Genomic DNA, 22,326 nt, shown 5'->3' with positions numbered 1-22,326 from the left:
TTTTCATCCTTATTTTTGTTATTAAAATTAGTAAAATAATCTGAATTGTATAGAAAGTAGAAAAAAAGTTATCATTATTGTTATTTTTTTTTAAGCTGCGGGGCTTAATTTTTACGACGAAAGAAAAATAAGCGGAAACAAAGTTGCTTTGTTTCAGACTTGAGAATTACTTTGTTAATGTTCAATTTAACTGTCCGACCGATGAAACTTTTTTTATGCAACAAATACGAAACGTGAAAAAAAATATTTATTTAAATTGAATTAAATAAAAAAAAAGTTTCTAAGAAAATATAAAGTCAGGGTGGTAATGAATATCAAGAGATGTGTAAGTTAAAAATCTTTAGGTAAATAATAAAAATGACTGCAATTTTCAACTTTCTCGAGTTCAAGTTAATTTTAATTTTTTTTTTTTTTTTTTTTTTTTTTTTTTTAATTTAACATTTCAAAGTAGTACTGAAAAATATAGAGCTTGAGGATTCAAATTTACTACTTTTTTTTTTTTTTTTCATTGTTTGATTGGGTATATAAATGATATTGAAAATGTAAATGACGTCTTTGATACTTGAAAAATGTTGGAATGCGATGATATGTGGAAAATGTAGATGCATTTACTTCTGATGAATATAAACCATAAAAATGTAAATATGAAATATTCATATCGGTACTTTTCGATATGTAGTCGAGCATATAACTTACTACCTATATATATAGACAAACAAATTTTTTTGTAACAAGGATAAGATAACCTATGATAACAATTTTCTGCCTTAATGTAGGGATGACGAAACATTCGTCGTGATTACGATGTTTTTGTAATTCTAGCAAATTGATTTTTGTATAGCGATGGTAAAAACGGTGATTTGTTAAAATAACAGAGTAAAACTCCTTGAGCAGTTGTCGCCCTATAACTTCATAATTTGATACTTTTTTCTAAGATTATGTGGCCGGAAATTTTTTAATTTCAGAACTACAGATTCTTAAAATTCAATTTGAATTTTCGGAAGAAGGAAAACGATTGGTATTACTTTTATTTTTGAAATCTAATTTTCGCGGGCAAATATTATTAAGATTGATTAACAGATTTAGCTGTCGTGTCTCTAGACGACGAAATTAAGAAGAGGAATGCTTTATTTGTGGAAATCTATCAAGAAATGCTCAGCCGAGTCACTTCAAAGTCTCGGAAAGGTTTTGCTGCTGGTTTGATGGTAAGATTATTTAATTTAATCAATGGGTTTCGACTTTGATGGTATATTTCAATTAAAAATTGTTTTCAGAAGAGCTTCAAGATCTCGTAGATAAAATTCTGGTAATGTGTGTTAAGTTCTTTGATGAAGTTCAGCCAAACTTTTAAAAAGTAAAAATTTGGTTCATTTTATCGATGTAGTTTTATGAAAAAAATTTTTCAAGCAATCACGCCAATGATTTGATAACAAGCTGATCTTTTTTAAGATCTTTTTAAGGCAAGTTAAACCTCAGAACTTTCCAAACATTCTTCCGCGTTCGTGAAAAAAATTTATAAATTGGATCGACTATTTTTTTCTAATACTTTAACTTTTAGTTGAGAAAATAAAAATTTTTGTTAATTAAATTCATAAATAATTGAATAAAAATGAAAGTTGAGTATTTTTAAATTGAAGTAAAGGCTTTGTTGTCTCTACAAAGCGCGTTAATTAATTCGTCGACAAAAATAATTTTTCTAAAATTAAATTCTATCTTTTACTCTAAAGAAATATTATTATATTATTTTTTTATCCTGCTGAACGAATTTTTATCTCAGTTACATTGCAGATCTGACGCTTTGTTTTACAAATCTTTTTTTGTGGAAACACTTCTTTTTTTTTTTTTAATGTATTCAAATATTTTTTTATCTCGTTATACGAATACCTAGTTGATATATCTATATATTTTATAATCCCAGCACAAATAGAGACGACGAGGTAAAATAAATGTGTAGACTATTACAGAGTAGTAATAATCCCAATGAAAGAGTCAGCGAAAACTTATGACGATAACCCGTTAGGGATTTGCCCACGATGAGGACGATGATGATGATGATGATATTTATGCCAGTGGTAGAGCATCAGCAAGAACTAATTTAGTTTCTTCATGGCTTTATCTCTGTACTGACACTCCTGTGTCGTTGAGATGTCAGTAACGTTTCTCATTATAACGATCTTTGAGACCTCCAGAGGTTTTTACTAACTCCCTATCTCTATCTCTATCTATTTTCTGATTCTTCTCTCTCTATCTTATTACGGTTATTATGCAAACTTTTCCGGCGACGTAATACAAGAAGAGTGAAATGACGAAAATTGAGATGATCAAGTTATAGCTTTTAAGGAATATTTAATGTGACTTATGGAAGAAAATTTACTGTAACTTCTATAAAAAAAAGACCAGGAAATATCCGATACATTTTATAAAAATCGTGAATAGAAGGTTTGAATTTTTTTTAGTAATAAATTGAAATAAACGCCATTATAGAACCGAATGAAAATTGTTTATTTTTTTTTTACAGAAATTCGGCTTGATGCATCTTACAATCATCCAGTTCCTATTGGACATTTACCAAATGTTCTCATAGTTATAGAATAGTCAGGCTGACAAGTTCCTTGTCTTAATACATTAGTACAACAAAGAGGTGCGTGACCAGCCTCATCACAGCATTTGTAGCCTGCTGCTGGGTGGCACTGTAAAATAAAAACAAATACATATTTGAAACTTTGAGCAAATCCAGGAACTTTGACTATCTATGAGCTTTAATACAAAAGACAAAATTGAAATTTGATTTTCTCTGTAAGTTCTTAAAACCAAAAATTATGTTTTTATACACCAAAGTCTAGATATATTATTTTTTCTGGTTTAGAATGCTATGGTCTCGTGGTAACGTTGGATTATGTTGGCCACTAATGTGGATTCAAATAACGGACAGAAATTACGATAAAAAATTACCATTTTCGTTCTTTAAGGGAAATTGTGAATATTTTGGTTTCAATTTGAATTAGTGGTCAATGTGTCTGGCTTTACAATAAGACTATATCATTTAAAAGGGTTATAGTAAAAATAATTAAAATTTATTTTTCAACAGAAACAAGTTTTTGAATTATTTACTTACCCACTGGCGGATTCTTGCACAATCTGCATTTATTGGATCAAAAGTTAGTATTCCGAAAATAAGAACCAACAAAAATAGCCTCGACATTTTTAAAAAATTGGTTATTAGCAAAATTTTCCATAGAAGTGAGTCATCAAAGTTTCTTACAATAAATATATACTTATTGCCGCCATGACAGCCTTGACTTTTATGTTCTCATTGTTATTATCATATATAAGTATTTAGCACGAGTTTATCGACGCGCTGAAATTTTTACAAAAACAGTTCAGCATTCAGACTCTTATTTTTTCATAGGAATTTTCCAAAAAGATATTAAATACTCTATACATAAGAATAAAACTAAAGAATGATAAATATTAAAAATCTTACAAGGTTGTGGCAATAAAATTTATCATACTGTCACCGTTAAATTTATCACTTGATGACTCACAACTTGAAAAATAAAATAAACAATCAAATAAGGCTTCAAATTGTCCAAATAAATAATTAATTTTAGCATGGTCATAAAAATAAGCTAAAGTAACTCTCCGTAATTACGGTTATTACTAACAAAAATAATAGCTCTCAAGTAATTGCAGCTTTTATCATTTATACAGAGTAATAAACTAATGCGACCCACCAAAACCAACTTGTGTGTACAGTTTTATGTTGTGTTCAAAAGGTATATATATATATATATATATATATATACAAAGGTATATATATATATATATATATATATATATATATATATATATATATATATATATATATATATATATATATATATATATATGTATGTATATAAAATCCGTCGAATTCATTGTTGGGTACTTCGCTCGAGAAGTACGAGATCGTAATGGTCATATACATTATTTTCCGCCATTAACTACTGAATCGCCAACAATAAGAAACATATTCGACTTCCTATATCTATATGAATTTTCAGTTACGTTCTACTTCATATGTACGTTCAGTTATTTTACACTCCGTCATACACACCACGCTATTAAATCCACAACCGTCTGGTTGTTTATTGGTCTATGATATACAAACTGTTTATTGCCGCGTCCAACGATCCATAAAATTCGCGTTCCAAAATTTCGATATTTTTTGTATGTATTTGATACAAAACATTTTCAGGGAAAATAGATTGTATGCATAATTTCTAATCCTATATACGTTAAGACTTACAAAACTAGTGTAATTTTATGGCGAGAACATCATTTACATTAGTAATGTAAAGTATGTTTTTGCCATTGCGTTTTCCACCATTTCTACCTGAAATTGTCCATTGCATGTAGAGACCATTTTCCTATACATTTTTGGAATTTTTTTCCAAAATTATGGGATTGATTTCAATCAACATAGTATGACTTCTATATATTATAGAACCCGGTCTATAATTTATTGATAACGTTGTTTTTGTTAATAATTTTCGCATGATACTGAAAAAAGTAGTCCTAGAATTTTCCTGAAAATTTTATGAACAAATCTCGGATTATTTGTAAACATGGAAAAAACTTCTGAGTAGTCCATATGCATTTTTAAAATTTGTTTCTATTAATAATAAATTTGTTTAACATGAAAAAAAAAATTTCAGATATCTGTTGCTTTTCTGTCGTTATTTTTCCATCATGCACAAGTTGAATAAATGAAAAATATTTAAATAGTGAATAAATGTAAATTAAATTTCTTAACATTGTCCGAGTGGCTTTTACATGCAATTGTGTCATTATTATTATTATTTTGAAAAAGTGAAATAATTGTGGCGATGTTAAAATCGTTATAAAACGTTAAGAAAAAAAAATAAATAGAATCACGCGAGAAAATCGTATTAATTTCAGCCAACAGCTAACGACGCAGTATATTTTTCATTGTACAAAAACATGTATGAGCGTGCAAATCACCGAGCCGGTGCGAAAAATCATGCCATGCTTTTTTCTTACTCCTTTTTTTTTATTTATCCATCTATACTATACTTTTTTTTTTTTTATTTCCTATATTTCATTTTATTTCTACACCCAACTTTTATTTCGGCTGTACAATTTATAACCCCAATGTTGATACATCAATAATAGTACCCGTCATTGTATATTTTTATTTTATATCACAATATTTTTACATTCATTCGATATATACTTATATAAATATCACAAAAACGTAACGATGACGAAATTTTGTTAAAGCTTACGGAAATTGACAATAAATTAATATATACTTATGCAACAGACGAACCTATTAATTTGTGATATAACGGACCAACGACGAATATACCACTGGAAAAAATAAAAGGATCAATAAAAAATTCAAAATTTTTGGGTGAGTTACAACAGGCCGTAACTTCAAAAGAAATGTTCGTATAAAAAAAAAAAAAAAAAATTGTAACTCCAAGTGTCTACTTTTTGGATTAGACCTTTAAAGATTTTTTGCGTCACCGGTTTTTGAGTAATATAAGAAAAACCAGCAACAAAAAAAAATTTTCAAATTTTCTTTCATTTTCATGTGCTAGTGTAATTTTTGATGCATTGGCTAAAGCTTCCGGAGAAAATACAGACTCAATACAGACTCGATACAGACTTGGTGTTCCATGTTGGAAAAAATATTCATTTTCTTTAATTTTTATGTGCTAGCGTAATTTTTGATGCCTTGGCTGAAGCTTCCAGAGAAAATACAGACTCAATACAGACTCGATACAGACTTGGGTCTTGATATTGAGAAAAATAGTAATTTTTTTCATTTTTACGTGCTAGCGTTCTTCTAGAAGCCTTGTCAATATCTTCCATAGATAATACAGACTCAATACAGACTCGGGACAGGGCTCGATGTTGGAAAGCATAATTATGTAGTTTGCAACTTTTCGGTAATTAAGGTGGAAGGTAAAGGGTGAAAAGGGCGGGAAGGGCGAGGGTGGCAAGTTGCGTCGACATTTGCCTTTGCTTCGTGTTCCCAAGGGACCCAGCCATTACCGAAGTTATTCATCTGTGTGTTCTCATCGTCATATATATTGCATATAGTAAATCGTTACGTATATATATACACGTATATATATTAGTTACGTCGCCATGAGGCACAAACCAACTTCCATCGTCAGAAACACCACATTCAACGATCATGTTTGTTCTCGTCTTAGAAATTTACAGTTTCGATATTGCGACATCAGTTTAGTGCGATTAATTTAATACGAAACTTTGTCAACTCACCGACACTGACAGAGTAATTTTACTGAAAAAAAATTTTGACCACTTGATTATCAAATTTATATTTATCGTTACTTTATTTTTTATGCTGGTAAAAAATATGACCCGTGAGAACGTAATTTTTTTTTTGCGGGAAAAATGAGTAGAAAATATAAATGGAGGAATTTGTTTTACGAAGTATGCTTTGTATCAAGAGTCTATGTGATACGATATTTGAAATGTGAGAAAGCCTTTCAGGAGGTATAAGCTTGGGAAAAAAAGCAAGCTTTTATTGAAGTGCTATTGTGGTCAAGTGGAGTATCACGTTTCACTCGACATTTGTCATGTGAATCTTTTCGACAATATAGACGGCGATGGTATACATATTATACCTATATACAGAAATATATATACATATATATTGGAATAAAAATGGATGTAAGCTCAGCGGAGCCGCAATCTCGAGAAATAGGGAATAACGAATAGATGAAATAAATAAAAATAAAAAAATCTATATAATAAAAAAGATAAAGGTAAGAAAATTTAGTCCGAGACAAAAGCGTATTTTCCATTCTGGACAACGGACTCACGTATATTTTCATTGGGTTCGCTATTGGTATTGGTCGTTGAGATATATATCGTTCAGAAAGGGTCAAGTAGAAAACGCTGAGGTGATTGGGTAAGACATGAAGAAGATGAAATAAGAATTGGCTAGAGGTATACTCTTGTACTTGAGATAGAGCACGACCTCTACCACCATTATACCTGTAACTTATAGATCGATACGATATCGTTTTTTTAAGCTGATGATTGTCATTCTACCTGGACTTTTTTATGGCTTGTAAGTCATGAGTTTCATGCTTTTATTTATACAAGCCACTTTTTTTTTTTTTTTTTCAATTTTCAAAATTATCCATGAAGGGAAAATTACGGCAATTATGCAAACATTTGTTGTTACCAGAGTTAAAATTATTTTTCAATCAAAATTAATAATTCTCAACAAAAAAAAATTTTAAATTTGCTGTAGAGTAGAAAATTTTTGACATGCAAAAACAGGTAGAGCACTTGTGCATGATTATCAAAAAATAATTGAACTAACATTTTTAAAAATTAATTTAGTCAAGTGACGTAAAGTGTGAAGGGTGATAATTAAACAGCCTGCAATCGATGTTCCGATTGTCAATAAATTATTTGATAGAGGCCGTTTAATAATCACCCTTAATGAAATATTGATTTGGAACCCTCGAAAACGACTTTTGAAGTTTTAAACCGGCAGTTGAAAATAAAATTAAAATTTTTTGTCATTATCCTGTTTGAATGAAAAGTCAACTTTCGGTCGTTGTAGAAAACTTGGTTCCCTCGGGATTTTATTGAATTCCCATTTACACTGTTACACTAGATCGAATGTAATGGAAAAAAGTGTATTTGCAAATTGCGGTGATGTTTGTTTAACTTAAATTTTTTTTACCATGTAATCATTTAATTCAGAAAATTTCAATTAAATATTCGATTTCCATGCGATAGCGTTGAGATAAAAGCTCTTGTGGTCCAACCGGTTCGTCAATACACAGCTTTAGTGAATTAACTGCAAATAATTAAAGTCAACACAATAAATGTATCACTTGAAATTCGCCTGAAAAAAATTCAAATGCATTAACAATATTATCTAATTAGTATATATATTTGAAACAACGGTAATAAAATTAATTTATACATGTAGGAGGACATTACTCAGATAAAGGGAGGTATAAAAATAAATAAAATGAAATAGACGTATGTGATAACGTTAATGTTTGGATTTAAAAAAAAACTGTCTATCGAGGACGCTAGTCGGATTATGTTAATGTCCAAATATACATACGAAATAAGTGTAAGCCCAGTGTATAAGTATATTTAGGAGGGTAAATCTGGGCTACTTTGGGGGTTACATTCATTACTAATATATAAAACGGAGCAACCGCTTCTACGAATACCAAGTGCCTTATATTCCATGGTTCATAAAATCGTTGTGTGATAGGACATTATTTATAGAGGATATGCACAAGAAAAATAATAAAACCCACAGTAATAATAAAGGGAAAAATCTAAAAGTATGGGATAAAATCCCCTTACACATTTTAATAATAGCTTATTATTTAGCCGGACCAGAAAAGATCAAAAGAGATTTTAATAAAGCTTTCTTTATTCAGAGATAAAAATTAGGAGTGTGTTTAATAAATGCAGTTAAAAATTTAAATGCTTGGGTAAATAACGTAACGTAGTGCGAGACGAACTGTCGACGCTTATCTCGGACGGATGCGCTCAGTGTCCGCAGAGTAAATCGAATTAGAAACAGTATGAGGGCAGGGCATCAGTCTAGTTGATGCTCGACCAGAGACTTCAGACTCTGGAATACTATAGACCATCAGCCCGCCCATACACTATATAGTCTAGTGTTTGAACTTGGGCTAGAACATTGGATATGTCCGTACAAGTTGCTCAAGTGTGTGCGAATAGTTAACCAACTGCTTTGGACTTGTACATCAGATTCCACTTTGTATTAGCTCGTGTCTAAGACTGTAAGGTTCTTTAACTTAGATCACATAATTACTAGATAAACTATTTGTTTCAATTATTGGTTTTGAAAGTTTTTTTTGGAAAACTTATGTTAAGCTATGACGAACTCTGTGAGCATGCTTACGTATATCACCATTCGATTTATGTGCCGATTATAAACTGATATGTTTTTGATTAATATTTTAGATGAAGCATAATGAGAAATTTTCCTGAAATTTTCATGCATTGCTCATATACTTCTTCGAAATCAAAAAAATCATGGAATTGGTCAGCATAATGGAAAATTTTTATGCATCGTTTATATACTTGGTCAAACTTCAAAAACCATGGAGTGGGTTAGCATAATGAAAAATTTTCATGCATTGCTGATATACTTCTTCGAAATCAAAAAATCATGGAATTGGTCAGCATAGTGGAAAATTTTTATGCATCGTTCATATACTTGGTCAAACTTCAAAAACCATGGAGTGGGTTAGCATAATGAAAAATTTTCATGCATTGCTGATATACTTCTTCGAAATCAAAAAATTATGGAATTGGTCAGCATAGTAAAAAATTTTTATGCATCGTTTATATACTTGGTCAAACTTCAAAAACCATGGAGTGGGTTAGCATAATGAAAAATTTTCATGCATTGCTGATATACTTCTTCGAAATAAAAAAATCATGGAATTGGTCAGCATAGTGGAAAATTTTTATGCATCGTTTATATACTTGGTCGAACTCCAAAAACCATGGAGTGGGTTAGCACAATGAAAAATTTTCATGCAATGTTTATACATTTTTTTGAACTCCAAAAACCATGGAATAGGTATACATTTTTGTTAATTAAAAAATTTTTATTACAATTATTTTTCAAAATATTTATCAAAAATTCATATCAAAGAGATAATCGTCATATTAGTTGAATGTTGATATGTAAGTCCCCAAAAAATTAATCATCGACTTCTTTTTACTCGGCTTGAAATATCACCCTAATTCATAAATTCAGCAGTGTTATATCTAAAAAGCCACAATCGCAGCACTGATATGAATAATAATATTAAGTATTTGAATGAATATTAAAGGAGGTAGAGATAAACAAGAAGAATGTGAGGGAGGTCATGAGTATCATGTTGTATGAATAATGCTGTATAAAATGATAAGTTGGTAAAACTCGTATTGGTCATCCTCCGCAGACTATTTTGGGTTTCAGGTTGATACTAATTATTTAAACAATTTAAGCTGGTACTCAAGCCATAGTAGCGAGCAGTAATGCAGGTTGAGAGAGGTGAAGTGCCACGAAATTGTCGTTGAATTACAATTAATGAGAGCTCGAGGGACTGGACCGGTTGCTAGCCTCTATATAGCTTTACCTTTCACTCCATCACTTTGAGTAATCAATGCTTAATTAACTTAATTTACTTAATATATGTATTATTGCGAGCACAGCTCTTATTTGCAATTAAACTATTTGATTGCTTTTTACTGTGATTAATTTATAGGGTTCTTTATTATTATTTGTTTCATAACAATGTTAGAGTTTATAGCCGAGTACAATTAGCTTGATTGGTTGCCGTGTAAGTTTACAATAGTAAGTAAATTATTTAATAAAATAAAAAGTTTTGTTGTTTCAAATGAAATCAGTTGTAGAGATCTAGATTGCTCGGTCTGTATGCTCTCGCGATTGAATTTATGTTACTAATTTCACAGGCTTTTCCTGCACGAGCCCATCAATCGCGAAATTTGACCAGTTAAATTACAGTACCATTCAACAAATTTATTTGACGTTCGATGAAAAAGTTTCTTTGGCAAACTTATCTAATTGAAAAAATTTTTTATCAATTCTGGTGGTGGTATCTAACAAAAAAAAAAAATTTCCAAGTGTTTTTTCATTGAAAAATTGTATTTATTATGGGTGGTAGATGCTATTCTGAATAAATTGAGTATAAATATAAATTAATGACTGTTGGTAAGCAATTTATCCAAGTTAATCTGAAAACAAATTAGCCTCGACATATATATGTATACATTTTACAGAATGAAATTGTCTTATAGTTATAATTGATGTTTAGACAGGGGTAGGTGTTTCTATTGCTTCGCTTGACTATGTTGCGCACTTGGTCTCATCCTGGCAAAATATATCTGTATATACACGGGATGATTTATACGCCAGGACTACAACTACAGCTTGGTATATAATAATAAACGACTAGAGTGGAGTAGACTAGTACAGTATGCTCTGGAGTTATAGTACCAGAGTGTACACCGTGTCTAAGGACGAGGATAAGGCAGCCGAGTCTTCTCAGAGTGAATGGAAGTGAGCGAGAAGATTGTTAGCTATCACTTTGACGGTACATCCCTCGTTTTCGCCAACACCTCAGGCGGTCTCTGCAGGATCTTAATCTTGTAGAAGACACTCTAAGAACATTCTCCTTGATGGCCTTTCTCCTTTTCCTTTTCAATCTTTATTCTCACCCTGTATTTTCATTTTAATCCACTCGACTCTATCGCCGCTACATTTTCAATCATACGCGCTGTTATCTTACAATAATCGCGATATAACAGCCCGTTATTTCCATCAGCGTCCCAGGTCATTTTTTTTTTTAACCTTTGAACTGTCGTCGGGATTATTGCAAGTAATAAAACAAACAAATTTAAATTTATTACAGGAATGGATAACAAAAGGAAAAAGTTAAACGTGATATATAACGTTGGTTTGTTTGGGTTTGAGTACAGAACAAACTATGGAGTCTGCTGCGAGGAAAATAGTTAATCTGGTATCGCACCTGATGACAAACACGTGTCGAGACGTAAAATTATACTGTAACAAACCGACTGCACGAGCGGAAAAGCAACACTTTGCGTGTATAAATGTGTTTTTGTAATTAATTGCCCTTGTCTATAGTAAACTCTCCCGATTCCCGACTCTAAACTCAGCCTTCTCACTCCCATTCAATGTCACAAGAGTTTGTATTATTTTAAACAACAATTGGTTTATTTAAACCGGTTGGCTCCCTGGATATAAACATATAACACAATTTACTGACACCCACTCTCATTTTGTTAAGCATAATACCCGTTGGTTCTTTAATTTTATTGAAAAGTCAATATTTGCGCTGGCATTTTAAAATACTATACAAATTGAAATAATTTATACGTACATACATACATACAAGACTGAAATTGCTATGGAAAATGATTTTATATACAATGTTTGTGTTAAAATTTAAGCTCATGTGTACACATACTACTAATTTTTGTTATCAATAAAATTTTATTGTGTCAATGTTCAATTATATTTGTCTCATTTGTATTTATTTGTTTATTTTAATTACAAATTATAAATAAATTGGATTATTTTGTTTTGTTAATATTTATTTTAAAAATAAAATCGAATCGCTGCTTCATAAATAAATTTTGGAAAATATTTATAAGGCGCTTAATTAAATTAATGTTTTTTTTTTAATTAAACAAATTAATTTTTGGATTAAAATTCAACTATTAATTATTTTAATTATGATTATTTATTAGATAATTAAATATTGATTAAAATTAAACAAGGGTTGATTTGTTAAGAATTTTTTTATTTTTCTCTAATGAGTTTTTAATGGAAGCAGTGAGTACTTGGAGTAAAATCTTAAAACACTCATTATTGAGTGGTGCACTATAGAACACATAAGCTCTATTTTTTCATTTTTAATTCCATGAGATGTTTATTTATTCAGTACAGGATAGATTATAATTATTTATTTATGATTAATTAATCTGTAGATTAAAACGAATGAATTGTAAATTTATAAGAGAAAGCAGTGCCGGAAAAATTTTTCTACTTTCGCATTCGCAGGTAAAATTTAATTATTAGATGACTATAAATAGTTAAGTATGCATTTGATAAAAAAAAAAATTAATCCATAGAATTTCTCATTAAGTTCATTAATTATTTTTCAGTAAACAAAAAATGCGACGAACTCTAGTCGGTGTAATTTCAAAATTGCAATCATGACATGAAAAATTTGCTTGAAATTCAAAAATGGGACTTGCTATCACATGACGTCAGACACGATGACTGAATCAGAGTGAGTAAATTTAAAGAGAGAAATTTAGTCTGGCAGTGGCTGGAACAGACAATTTATTTTTGATAAATTAATTAGTGAATTAAAAATAATTATATAATGAATGTTTGATATTCGTTAGGAGTTAAGCAAAATAGTAAATTTATTTTATTTTAAAAAAAAATAAAAAAGTGAGTTCCCTCAAAAGCAAACATGATAAAATATTTCGAAGCTTCATACTTGAATAAAGAGCTTTTGTAGCAGTACACGAGTGTAGGCAAGGCCTCAGGTGACGTTTTATACTAAAACATACACCAGTATTTCAATATATATCTGAAATATTCTTCTTTCAATATTTGAAATCCATTTGAAACTCACACAACTCCCAGTGTATTATATATTTTACTACACGTAAGAACATATATATCATGAAATCATGACCTTTTATTCAAATGCATATTTTTATTAAAATTTTGCACGCGTATTAAATTTAACTATAGAATTTCTTTGGTGAAAATCTAGTGTCAGAGTTGCGATTATTAAAAAGTTTAAGCTAAGCATGTGTATTACGATCGTTATGAATTTTAAATTGTGAATCTCACCTTCATCCAGACTCGGGATTCCAACACGGCAACTTTTCCACACATTCGACTTTTTGTTACCGGTATATTCTTACTGCTTCGCACCACCTACAGTCCTGGGGTTGTCCCATTTGAAAGTCAAATATCTGTAAAATCCAGTTATAGCCCCGCCAACTGTCCAGGCTTTTAACCTCCATTTTCTATTATCTTTTTCTCTTCAATAATATTATTCACATACGCGCTTTTATCTCGCGAAAAATTTCATCGAAAAGTAATACGTACTCCCATTGTTATATCCCCATATTTATATTCATATACATATACATATACATATACATATAAATATATAAATACAAAAACATGCATCTGCATGTACACATCTAGCCAGATATTCATTATTCCCGTTTCCGCGATTTATTTCGACTTGATGGGGTTCGTTAATTATTTAATTAAACGCGGATATTAATTTACACGGAAAAGTCAATTAACAAAGCCCGGTTTCATAATATTTTGGTTAACATGCATGCATTTTTTTCCTCATGGAATTGATAAATAAATTTCTGAAGCCACTTGATGTAATCCTGCGCAAATCCGATATTCCATTAATAAAACATTAAATTAGCCGGTAAGTACTGCGTTATTACAAAAATACCCTTAGGGTAATTATTATTTGATTTACAAAATATCCTTCAACATACAAAGTAACAACTTGTTTTAATGACACAAGTTGTCACGAAATTAGTATTTTCTTCAGTGTTTCACTTTGTTTGTAACTCCGAAGCGCTTAAATATGTACGTACTTTGAAACTTAAAGTTTAATTCCAAGTTTCTTGTGTCCTGACAAACGTCTATTTTCCTCTTGCATTTTATCCTGAAAATGGAACAAAAATTTACAGAAATAAAACCATTTATTAGCATACAATATATTTAAACTTTTTTTTCACATCTTGTTAAAAACTGACATCACTTGTCTCTCCTCCAAGGTTTTAATTTAAACTTTGTTCTAAATCCCGCCAACAGTTAAAAAAATTTATAGTTGACTGATTTATTCCCATTAATTGTTTGCGAAAACGAAAAGTGTGTCATATGTAACGGAAGTTACCGCGGTTTTTAAAACTTAAAATTCATGGATCGATGTATGGATGTATGAATATACAATATCCGTCGCTAAAAATTTTTTACAAAAATAAAGTTACGTATAAATAACTTCCGTATATTTTTATATATTTTCAGTGGTTTTAAAATAAATATACACTTCCTGAAATATTTATTTAATACCTATCATTTTTACACCTGTGAGAAAATTTTTAAATCCATTAAATAAATATCAAATTTCTAAAATTTAATTTTCATCAGAAATTAAAAGTTCAGCTGTCGTAATCAATAAATAATCAAATTAAATTTGTAATTAATAAGTAATTTATCATTTTATTAAATAGATGGATATTTTGATTAATATTAGGAGCCAAATTGGTGGAATGAACAATCTGTTAACGTCAATGTATTGTCCAGATGCACACGAACATATATGTATATGTATATGTATATATATATGTATATATGTATGCAAGCTGATGTGTTGTGTAAATCGTATTGGAAATACCATCGTCGCGGTTTCATCGATTATCGACTCAACGATGGGAAAGCTCAATCTCTCAACGGATTCTCTTTCTGTTTCTCTCTCTCGGTGCTTTGACTCCTGGTGGCATGTGCTTTGAGGCTGCTGGAGCTTGTTGTATGCAAATGTCCGGCCGAATGAGTAAACATCCGCTAATTCAAAAGCTGACTTTTTAGTTTTCATGACGAAGTCTATGTACATATATTTGTAAAGAATAATAATTCTGTACGGGTCACTCAGTCACTCAGAATGAAGAATTTTAATCAGGCTTTTTTTTTTTTTTTTTTTTTCTAATGGATTAGTTCAATACTGAACTCAATCATAAGCTCTGATGCCCGTGATGTAGCATTGGAAGTACGGTTATGACCATAATCTTCTTAAAAAGTTTATTGTGTTGGTCAGTGTACTGGGGCGGGTTAATGAGAATTGTGAGGTGAAAAGTATGAGGAAAAATAAGTATAAATGATAAAGTTTTTGAGTTATATGAAGTATAGTTTAAAATTTTGTCTCGGAGGATTATTGAGAAACTATTTTGATTTAACAGTAGACCAACAGAACTGTTAGTTTTGAATTGAATTCCAAGTGAGATAAGATCGTCGAGGGTCCATTGCTTCGATCTCGGCACGTAATTCAATAAAAACTATTTGTCTGAGACCAGAACTTGGTGCAAATTTGATTTATCGTTCAGATCACTTGGGAATGACATAGAAAATTTACGATGGATTTCATGACTGAAAGATAAATTAACCTGTACAAAAATTACTTTTATTCTTATACTTTATGCAATAGATATATATTTTATGGGAATTTAATTTTTAGTAAATGCGGGACCAAAAAAACGCGGCAAATTATTTTTAAAAAATTTATGGAGAAAAGTAAATCCCAAAAATAAAAAATTGCTTGAAATAATTTTAATTTCAATACAGATACTTGTGATTAGCTTTTAGTTTAAATTATTCTCAATTTATGATACATTAAAATACATTAAAATATATACCCGAAACATTTTAATGTATTTTAATTTATGTTAATTATGAATCCATAAATTTTCCAGTATTTTATTAATGAAAATCAATAACACTGGTCGCTATATTTATATATATTTATTTTACTTATATAACAAATGTATAATTTTAAAATGGTAATTCAATGTCTGAAAATGACATCAGGAAAATGGTTTATTAATATATCAAGCGGTGGGTTATAATGACAACCTGTGTGTGTTGCTGACATTATCTACCTTGACTTTGGCGTCTGTGTCACTTGACTGCTCGCAGAACCCACCTAATCTTGGATTACCAACTTTAAGCATGACAGCTCAATATTTTACATGAGTTAAACTTGTGTCCTTACATTTAATTATACAGCGATAACTCTGTACATTTTAATTCTTAATTCTCCACATTAATTCATCACTTTTATAATTTCATTAAATATTTTACTATATACCACTCTATTAAATTCTACTCGAGACTATTTATTGCCTCGTAAAAAAACAAAAGTTATTAAAAGTAAAAAAAGCTCATTGTTTCTGATATAAAGTTTCCGGTATAAAAAATAAAATTACCAGCAAGTTACTGTCATAAATTTTTAATTTATTTTTACTCTACTCGAGTCACTAAAAAAAAAAAAAAAACGATTGTCTGACAGGCTTTCATCGGTTTAATAAATAAGTTAATTAAATAAAAATCTTCAGCGGATTCGATAAAACAAAACCATCCAAGTAGATAATAAAAATTTTTTTGTTGCCTGACAAAAAAGTGGTTTCAACAATTACAACCAGATTCAATTAAACTTGTGTAAAAAAAGATTATTAAAAATCTTCATTCTCTTAAATCGGTTTTTTTGATTTTTTGCTCCTCCTTTCCTTATTCACTGGTTTTATTATTATTATTATTATTATTTATTTTTTTTTTTTTTCAATTTACAAGTGACTATAGCCCGCGGATGTAGCTCCTTCTGTGAAACAGTAACTAAAGTTCGTCCGAACAGTTACGCTAAATATCCAAGCGAAGCGACAAAGTTCGAGCCGATAATGGAGCCTCGACTGCCGTTGAACCGGAACAAAAGCTTATGCGATCTCTACTACATTCGCTTGTTTAATGGAGGGCTGGGAGCTCCCAACCTACAGATAACCGGCTCGGATGAAAGAAACCCTTACATTAAATTCCGTTTGTTTTACTCAACTTAGAATTGCTCGGAGTTTTTCTACCAATGTTGACCTTAAATAAAACTACGGTACAAAGTGATTCAGAAAACACCATTTTCAATTTGCTTATTATTATCGCAACTTTATTCTTATTATCTTGTATATTTTAAACATAGATAAGTGCGAAACGTGATAACATTCATACAGAGTCAGCCGATGCGCACATGGAAACAGTCATAGGTAAATAGAACACGAAACCGAAAATGAGTTGGTATTGGTAATTTAGGCGAAAGTCAAACCATTGTCAATGCTGCCAGATCTAACTCGTGGGACCACAGCGTCATTGTATCTGATGCTTATGTCCACCACTCGCATGTTTCCGGTGAGGAATTGCTGCAAGTTTTGAACCCCATTACGTGGTCGTCGGTCAAATGGATATCCCATGGAACGATTGTCCGGATACTTTCTGTCACGTAGTCCACAGTAACTTGCTGCGTTTTTACAACCACGTGGCTCGTCCTGTTGCACCTGAATCGATATTTAAATGCTGGTTATCGGAGATAACTTTGGTGAAAGCAAGTTAAGGATAATTACCACATCGTCCTTGTAATCTGAAATCATGACGAACAATTCCATTGGGAAGCCTTCCTTACGACCACGAGGACAGAGCATGTGCTGAGGCCACCCACACCCACAGAAGTTGAATTGTTCAAGAGCTTCACCGACTGGTCTATTTAAATCTAGATTTCGGAAGGTACTTTCATAGGGTATTGTTACTGATGATTCTGTTGATCTGCGTTCGATTGTGTTCTGACCCGGGTTAACTGTTTGAAAACAAATAGACAAAAACATCAATCAACTGCTGAAATGTGTTCACTTTGTTTTACTGAAGCGTTGTGAGCTTTTGAAATGAAAAAAAAAAAAAAATAAACTGAAATACGTACGCTGGACTGTGAATTTGTCCATTTCAATCATCAGATCTTTTTGGATGCTAAATGTAAAGGGTAAGCGGCGCTCGTCGAATTTAGGCGCGATGAAAATTCTGCATGTTCCTGTTTGGGGTGAGTTAGTGCTATTGGTGACTTGGATCCGGTAGAGGAATGACGCGTGATTCAAGTGAGTAAAGCGTGCCAGAACGGCTCCGCGGGGCGTGAAATCAAGACCGCGAGACAGATCCAAGTCGCTTTGATTCCAGTACGTAATTAGGGTATTCGGGCTCTGATTCGGAGTGAGTACTTGCAAATTAGATATAGTAACTCCGTTGAAGTTCAGCTAAAAATCAACAGATTTTGTTTCAGATAAATAAAAGTTACTGAATAGAAGCAAACAAATTTACTGTGTACCTGATCTACTCCGTAAGCTGGTAAAGTATTTTTGTGTTCTAGGAAAATGTCATTGATGAAAGCGTGCCATTTGTAGAAAACGGGATCCCTCATTGCCGTTGCAGAGTCACCCATTATTCCAAAGGATTCCTTGGATGAAAAAAAAAACGTACAGTATTTTTCATTACTTAAATGTTTTTGTAAACCAGGAATTTGTAACTTACGAGATAGCGATGATCTGGATCATGACAATAAGAAATGACGACATGCCCGAGATTATGAAAATCGCCGTAAAGATTAGGATTGGGTGTTAAAATACTGGCCTCGATAATGTTACCGAGAACATCTATTCCACCTTTTTCGGTTAGTTCAATCCTCTGGCCCCGTGAAGTCATTACAGATCCAGTGTGGATAGCGTCGTACACCCGATCCCTCCATCTCTCGAGATCCGAGATGTCCACTTGAAGAGAGTCGACGGGTCTATTGATGTCCTTGAGTCTGGTGTCAGCTGGACGGGATGGCCACGTACGGCTGGCAACTAATGAATCCAATTTGGGAAAGTACCCTTCGGGAATTGGCTCGCGCAAATTGTTAAGTCGCTGGACGCGATTCAGGTTGTTGCAAAGACGCTCGCAGTTGTATCTAAGGTAAAAAAGTTTCTGCTTAAAGCTCGATCAATCTTACGACTAAAAGCTATCTTTTGGAAAATGCATATTCGTCATCTTGCTGTGACAGACCTGGCCATTATCTGCTCGTGCATGTAATAAAATAATTCCCCGCGTCTGTCTTTGTTGACAATTCGTGCATCTGCTTCAAAAGGATAAACTAGATGCCAGTGCCAGTGATGAAGATTAATGCCGACATCCTCGCGCCAATAAGCAACACGATGCTCTTCATCTAGATCAGATGCCGTGTAATCACGAGGAACTTCAATGGGCACCTATTTACAGAGATATTTTATTCAAATTTTTATAAAATATAGCCATGTTGTATTTCATCACCTACCCGAGAACCAGCTGGCACAATATTGGCCTCTTCTTTAGCACGTGAGAAGATTCCGCTGTCGACATATTTGTCCGGGAATACTTCAGCGAATGACGGAACCGACAGATGTTTTGTGTCAGGGCGATGCAAAATAGCGACTGAGAGCGCGTAAATAAACATGTTTGGATTCAAACGATCGCGGCAGAAAACAGCAACAGAAAGAAAGTCTTCGACAGTTCGCATACCCATGAAAATGTCAATAAGCCGACCGGCTATTTTACGATGCGCCGGAATGAAAAGTGAAAAAGGCGTTCGCCGATCCAGCTGCATCGGAATCGTTAAATCCGGCAAGCTGATTTGCTTAACTGGAATTTTAGATTCGGTCTCTTCACCAAATCGATTAAGCACTTGCACAGCAACTGCTTGGTATCTCTCCGGCTGTAAAACCGTTTTTACATGAAACACCAATAATTTATAATAAAGTATTTTATTGGAAAATGAATAAAAAAAATGCTTACCAAATATTCAGCAGGAATGTCGAAGGCAACTTTTTCATCGCCTTTGGGAACATAAACCGGCTCAGATGGTCGATCATACAGATAAAGTAGTCCGCGATCTGAATCCGTCATCTTGTTTGTAGATAGTACTACTCGGTTGAATAGATTTACTTGGGATCTTCAAATCTTCTCTTATCGTGACCAAGTGCTTGAAACTTGAACTCACTTTTCTTTTTTTACTTTTTATTTTATTCACTCCTGCAGACGATAGCTGGCTTAGAATATCGTTAACCGAGATTGTTAGACAAGTTTTAAGGATTCTTCTACCAGAAAAATAAAAAATACTTTATTTTATAATGATGTAGATAAAAAAAAACACAATACGGTACGATGAGCTTATGACAACGGAGCTAAATTATCTGATAGCCGTGTTAACGACGATGCTTCATTTTATACCAGGATACCCTGGATGTAGTGGTTTCCCTATGAGTGTCGACGGAGACAAACAGTCACCGCAAATTCCGCTCCTAAATCTAACACTTTTTGTTCTCTATAATTATTTTCGCATTTAATTACACTTTTTTTTTTGCATTAAATATTTACTTATTGTTCATTATTTTCTCTTCTCTATTTTTATTCGACAACAAATAGAAGAAAAAAAGCATAAATGTTTATCGTGAAAAATAAAAATCTTTTGATAAAAACTAACATATCGAGTCGATAAAAATCTCTTTGAATTACAACAAAGCTTTGATAAATAGTAAATGCACTATATAAAGTAAATAGTTACAAGTATGAATTGAAACCCATGCGAGTTATTGTGCCGGGTCTTTTTATTTTTTTTTTTAGATCTATATACACAATAGTGAATCACGAGATCACTGAGCACGGACGGTCGTAGCAGGAATTATTGCCACTTATCGCGAAATCCCAGCGATTGACCCTTTTTTTTTCAGCGTCAGCGAATCAAGCTGCTCAAACGGCTATCGAACGCAGAGATGTGATTAAAAAATACGAGTACCCTTAAATTTTATTACTCATTTATAAAAAGTATATTGTTCATGTAATGACTGCATCATTTGACCAAACCGACACTAAACGTCGACCAACTGCAGTTTGTTTTTTTCGGCAGCCAAAAATTTTTTGCATTCACTTTGAATATCATTAAAAAAAAAAAAAAAACTAATATTTGAGTACGTGAAGACTTAGTATTTCCTTAAGGACTTTTTTTTCACCCTTTCTCCCTTAATTAAAAAAAATTTTAACAAAAGATTACATGTAAATTTATTTTCTTGTGCCTCGAATTAAAAAAAAAATCTCCATTGTAGTGAAGTAAACAGAGAGCTAATTTTTTTTGTCTTTCACTTCAGCGGTTTTATCAAAGCTTATATTTTCACTAGAATATGATCTTGCGCAGTTATAAAATACCAAAGTTTAAAAAGGATTATATTTAAAATTATTTTAAAATGGAAATTTAATTAATAAAAAAAAAATTTTTTTAAGTTTAACAAATTGCGGCTGTAAAGTATTTCATTTTATGAAGAGGAATTTTTTTACTTGGAGTAATTATCAAAAAAAGTACATAATTTTTGTTGTACAGACGTGTGTTATGCAATGACTAAAACGTCGTAAGTTGTAGAATGCACGAGAAAATGTAAAATGTTGAGTGCATGGCATGTATATGCATGCATGCCCTATGCTATATATGTCAGGTAAATTTATATGTATATATATACCCACGGAGATGAGCGTTCTCGGTATTCCGCTGGTACTTCCGGCCGTCAGATAAAAACAAAAGCGCCTGCGTTACTACACGGGGTCCATTCTGGCATTTGTCTGGCCATAGAATAATGTCTATTATATAAAATATATACAAGTATTCTTTGTACTGGATTTAATTTAAACTTTTTTCAATAAAATACATTTTTTTTTTATGTTATTTGATTTCAGTACTGAAAACTCCAAACACTCAAAATTTTATTTGCTTTTGTACATTGGCTAAATAAAAGAAAAAAAACCAGCCAATTGTATCGTCCGTCAATGCAAAATAAAATATAATGGTAGCCATGGCTATTTTTGAAATTACCATTGTTATTTTATCTACATTGTTCAAAATATTTAACAAATTTATGAAAAATATTTTTCAGTTAATTTTTTAACTATCGAGGGCATTGCCCTGATAACGAGTGATAATTTATTTTAAAATACTGACTTACCGCAAACCTCAATAAAATTTTTGATAAGATTTATTCAAAAACGTTATCAAAAAAAATATAAAAAAAAAAAAAAAACAATAATAATAATAATAAAAG

General features: G+C 31.5%; 1 protein-coding gene and 2 long non-coding RNA genes across 3 annotated transcripts; 1 reads left to right on the top strand and 2 right to left on the bottom strand.

Moving 5' to 3' along the window:
- The first annotated feature begins 559 nt into the window (after positions 1–559).
- On the top strand, positions 560–1,567 carry LOC103580020 (uncharacterized). The gene is made up of 3 exons (XR_549574.2): positions 560–1,018; positions 1,081–1,205; positions 1,275–1,567. It is a non-coding gene; the product is annotated as an uncharacterized LOC103580020 (long non-coding RNA).
- A 911-nt stretch (positions 1,568–2,478) lies between these two features.
- Positions 2,479–3,759, bottom strand: LOC128667676 (uncharacterized). The gene is made up of 2 exons (XR_008403626.1): positions 3,116–3,759; positions 2,479–2,690 (listed from the first exon to the last, which is right to left on the bottom strand). It is a non-coding gene; the product is annotated as an uncharacterized LOC128667676 (long non-coding RNA).
- A 12,391-nt stretch (positions 3,760–16,150) lies between these two features.
- Positions 16,151–20,423, bottom strand: LOC103580022 (phenoloxidase 1). Its single transcript, XM_008561618.2, has 8 exons — positions 20,036–20,423; positions 19,539–19,955; positions 19,271–19,473; positions 18,758–19,175; positions 18,555–18,683; positions 18,156–18,483; positions 17,806–18,035; positions 16,151–17,739 (listed from the first exon to the last, which is right to left on the bottom strand). The coding sequence occupies exons 1-8, from the start codon at positions 20,144–20,146 to the stop codon at positions 17,494–17,496; spliced, it is 2,082 nt and encodes a 693-aa protein (XP_008559840.1). The 5' UTR covers positions 20,147–20,423; the 3' UTR covers positions 16,151–17,493.
- Positions 20,424–22,326: the final 1,903 nt, after the last annotated feature.

The sequence above is a fragment of the Microplitis demolitor genome, chromosome 1 (genome assembly GCF_026212275.2).
Source record: "Microplitis demolitor isolate Queensland-Clemson2020A chromosome 1, iyMicDemo2.1a, whole genome shotgun sequence".
In the NCBI taxonomy this organism is placed as follows: domain Eukaryota; kingdom Metazoa; phylum Arthropoda; class Insecta; order Hymenoptera; family Braconidae; genus Microplitis; species Microplitis demolitor.
The sequence above is the reverse complement of the archived record's forward strand: the minus strand, read 5'-3'. Positions and strand labels throughout refer to the sequence as shown.

Coding starts and splice junctions, on each gene's coding strand:
- LOC103580022 (XM_008561618.2), bottom strand. CDS start 20,146: ATGACGGATTCAGATCGCGGACTACTTTATCTGTATGATCGACCATCT. Junction 19,474..19,538: donor TTGTGCCAGCTGGTTCTCGG/GTAGGTGATGAA, acceptor CTCTGTAAATAG/GTGCCCATTGAAGTTCCTCG. Junction 18,484..18,554: donor CAGCTTACGGAGTAGATCAG/GTACACAGTAAA, acceptor GTTGATTTTTAG/CTGAACTTCAACGGAGTTAC.